Genomic DNA, 1022 nt, shown 5'->3' with positions numbered 1-1022 from the left:
GGCCATACGGCTACACGCCTCAGAACACGCTACATGTTAGAGGGACCTATGGCTACACGCCTCAGAACACGCTACATGTTAGAGGGACCTATGGCTACACGCCTCAGAACACGCTACATGTTAGAGGGACCTATGGCTACACGCCTCAGAACACGCTACATGCTGTTGCTGCTACACGCCTGACTGGCTAGAAGCAGACATGTTTACCGGCGGTCTCTGGCTCCTCAGGTCTGCTTTTCCTGCAGCTCTCTCTGCTCCACCTGCAGCAACATGAAACATGTGTTTTGGTGAACAGAACCATCTGGGTCCATTAGAGGAGCAGGCGTGTTTAAACGGGCCCAGCAGGTCCGTTTTATAGACAATCAGCAGAAACAAATAATGAGCGAGGGTTCAGTCTGGAACAAGTGACGCCTTAATCAACAGTAACACGGACATGATGTTCTGCTCCACAGCTGTCTGGGTCAGCTGAGGAAAACTGGGTCAGCTGCTCACCTGAGAACTCCTCGATCCGAACGTCCTCCAGGCCGGGGAAGCAGACCACCACCAGGAACCAGTGAGCTCTGAGGAAACACAGAAACAGGAACCTGTTCCAGGTCTCATTCGCCAGGTGACACCCCTCCAACACGTCAAGCCACTCTGTTGGACTCGGAGCCACTCTGCTGGACTCGGAGCCACTCTGCTGGACTCGGAGCCACTCTGCTGGACTCGGAGCCACTCTGCTGGACTCGGAGCCACTCCGTTAAAGCTCAGGTATTTTTGTTCATCATCTTATATTTTAATGTAAGTTCAGGTGATTTTCTTCCATTTAAATGGACGTGTTCATAGAACAATAGACAGAGTCTAATTTCCCACTCCTAAAGGGGCCATTGAATGCATCACCAGGTTTAAGGAAACCGGTTCTGTTCTTAGAACCTCTGGATCCAAACGGAGAGCAGAGAACCAGAAGAGTAGGTCAGACCCGCCTACCAGAACCAGAAGAGCAGGTCAGACCCGCCTACCAGAACCAGAAGAGCAGGTCAGAC

General features: G+C 51.9%; 1 protein-coding gene across 2 annotated transcripts in view; it reads right to left on the bottom strand.

Moving 5' to 3' along the window:
- Positions 1–6: 6 nt before the first annotated feature.
- LOC107104837 (sentrin-specific protease 7-like) overlaps positions 7–1022 on the bottom strand; it is a 10798-nt gene continuing 9782 nt past the window's right edge. For both annotated transcript variants that reach the window (XM_015404955.1, XM_015404956.1), the window contains 2 exons: positions 493–560; positions 7–260 (listed from right to left, as the gene is read on the bottom strand). In XM_015404955.1, the coding sequence (XP_015260441.1) occupies positions 172–260; positions 493–560 (157 nt within the window). In that variant the 3' untranslated portion in view covers positions 7–171. The remainder of the gene's footprint in view (positions 261–492; positions 561–1022) is intronic.

This window comes from Cyprinodon variegatus, unplaced genomic scaffold (genome assembly GCF_000732505.1).
Source record: "Cyprinodon variegatus isolate N-32 unplaced genomic scaffold, C_variegatus-1.0 Scaffold1910, whole genome shotgun sequence".
Classification (NCBI taxonomy): Eukaryota; Metazoa; Chordata; class Actinopteri; order Cyprinodontiformes; family Cyprinodontidae; genus Cyprinodon; species Cyprinodon variegatus.
Note: the sequence above shows the minus strand (reverse complement) of the source record. Positions and strands in the feature narration are given on the sequence as shown.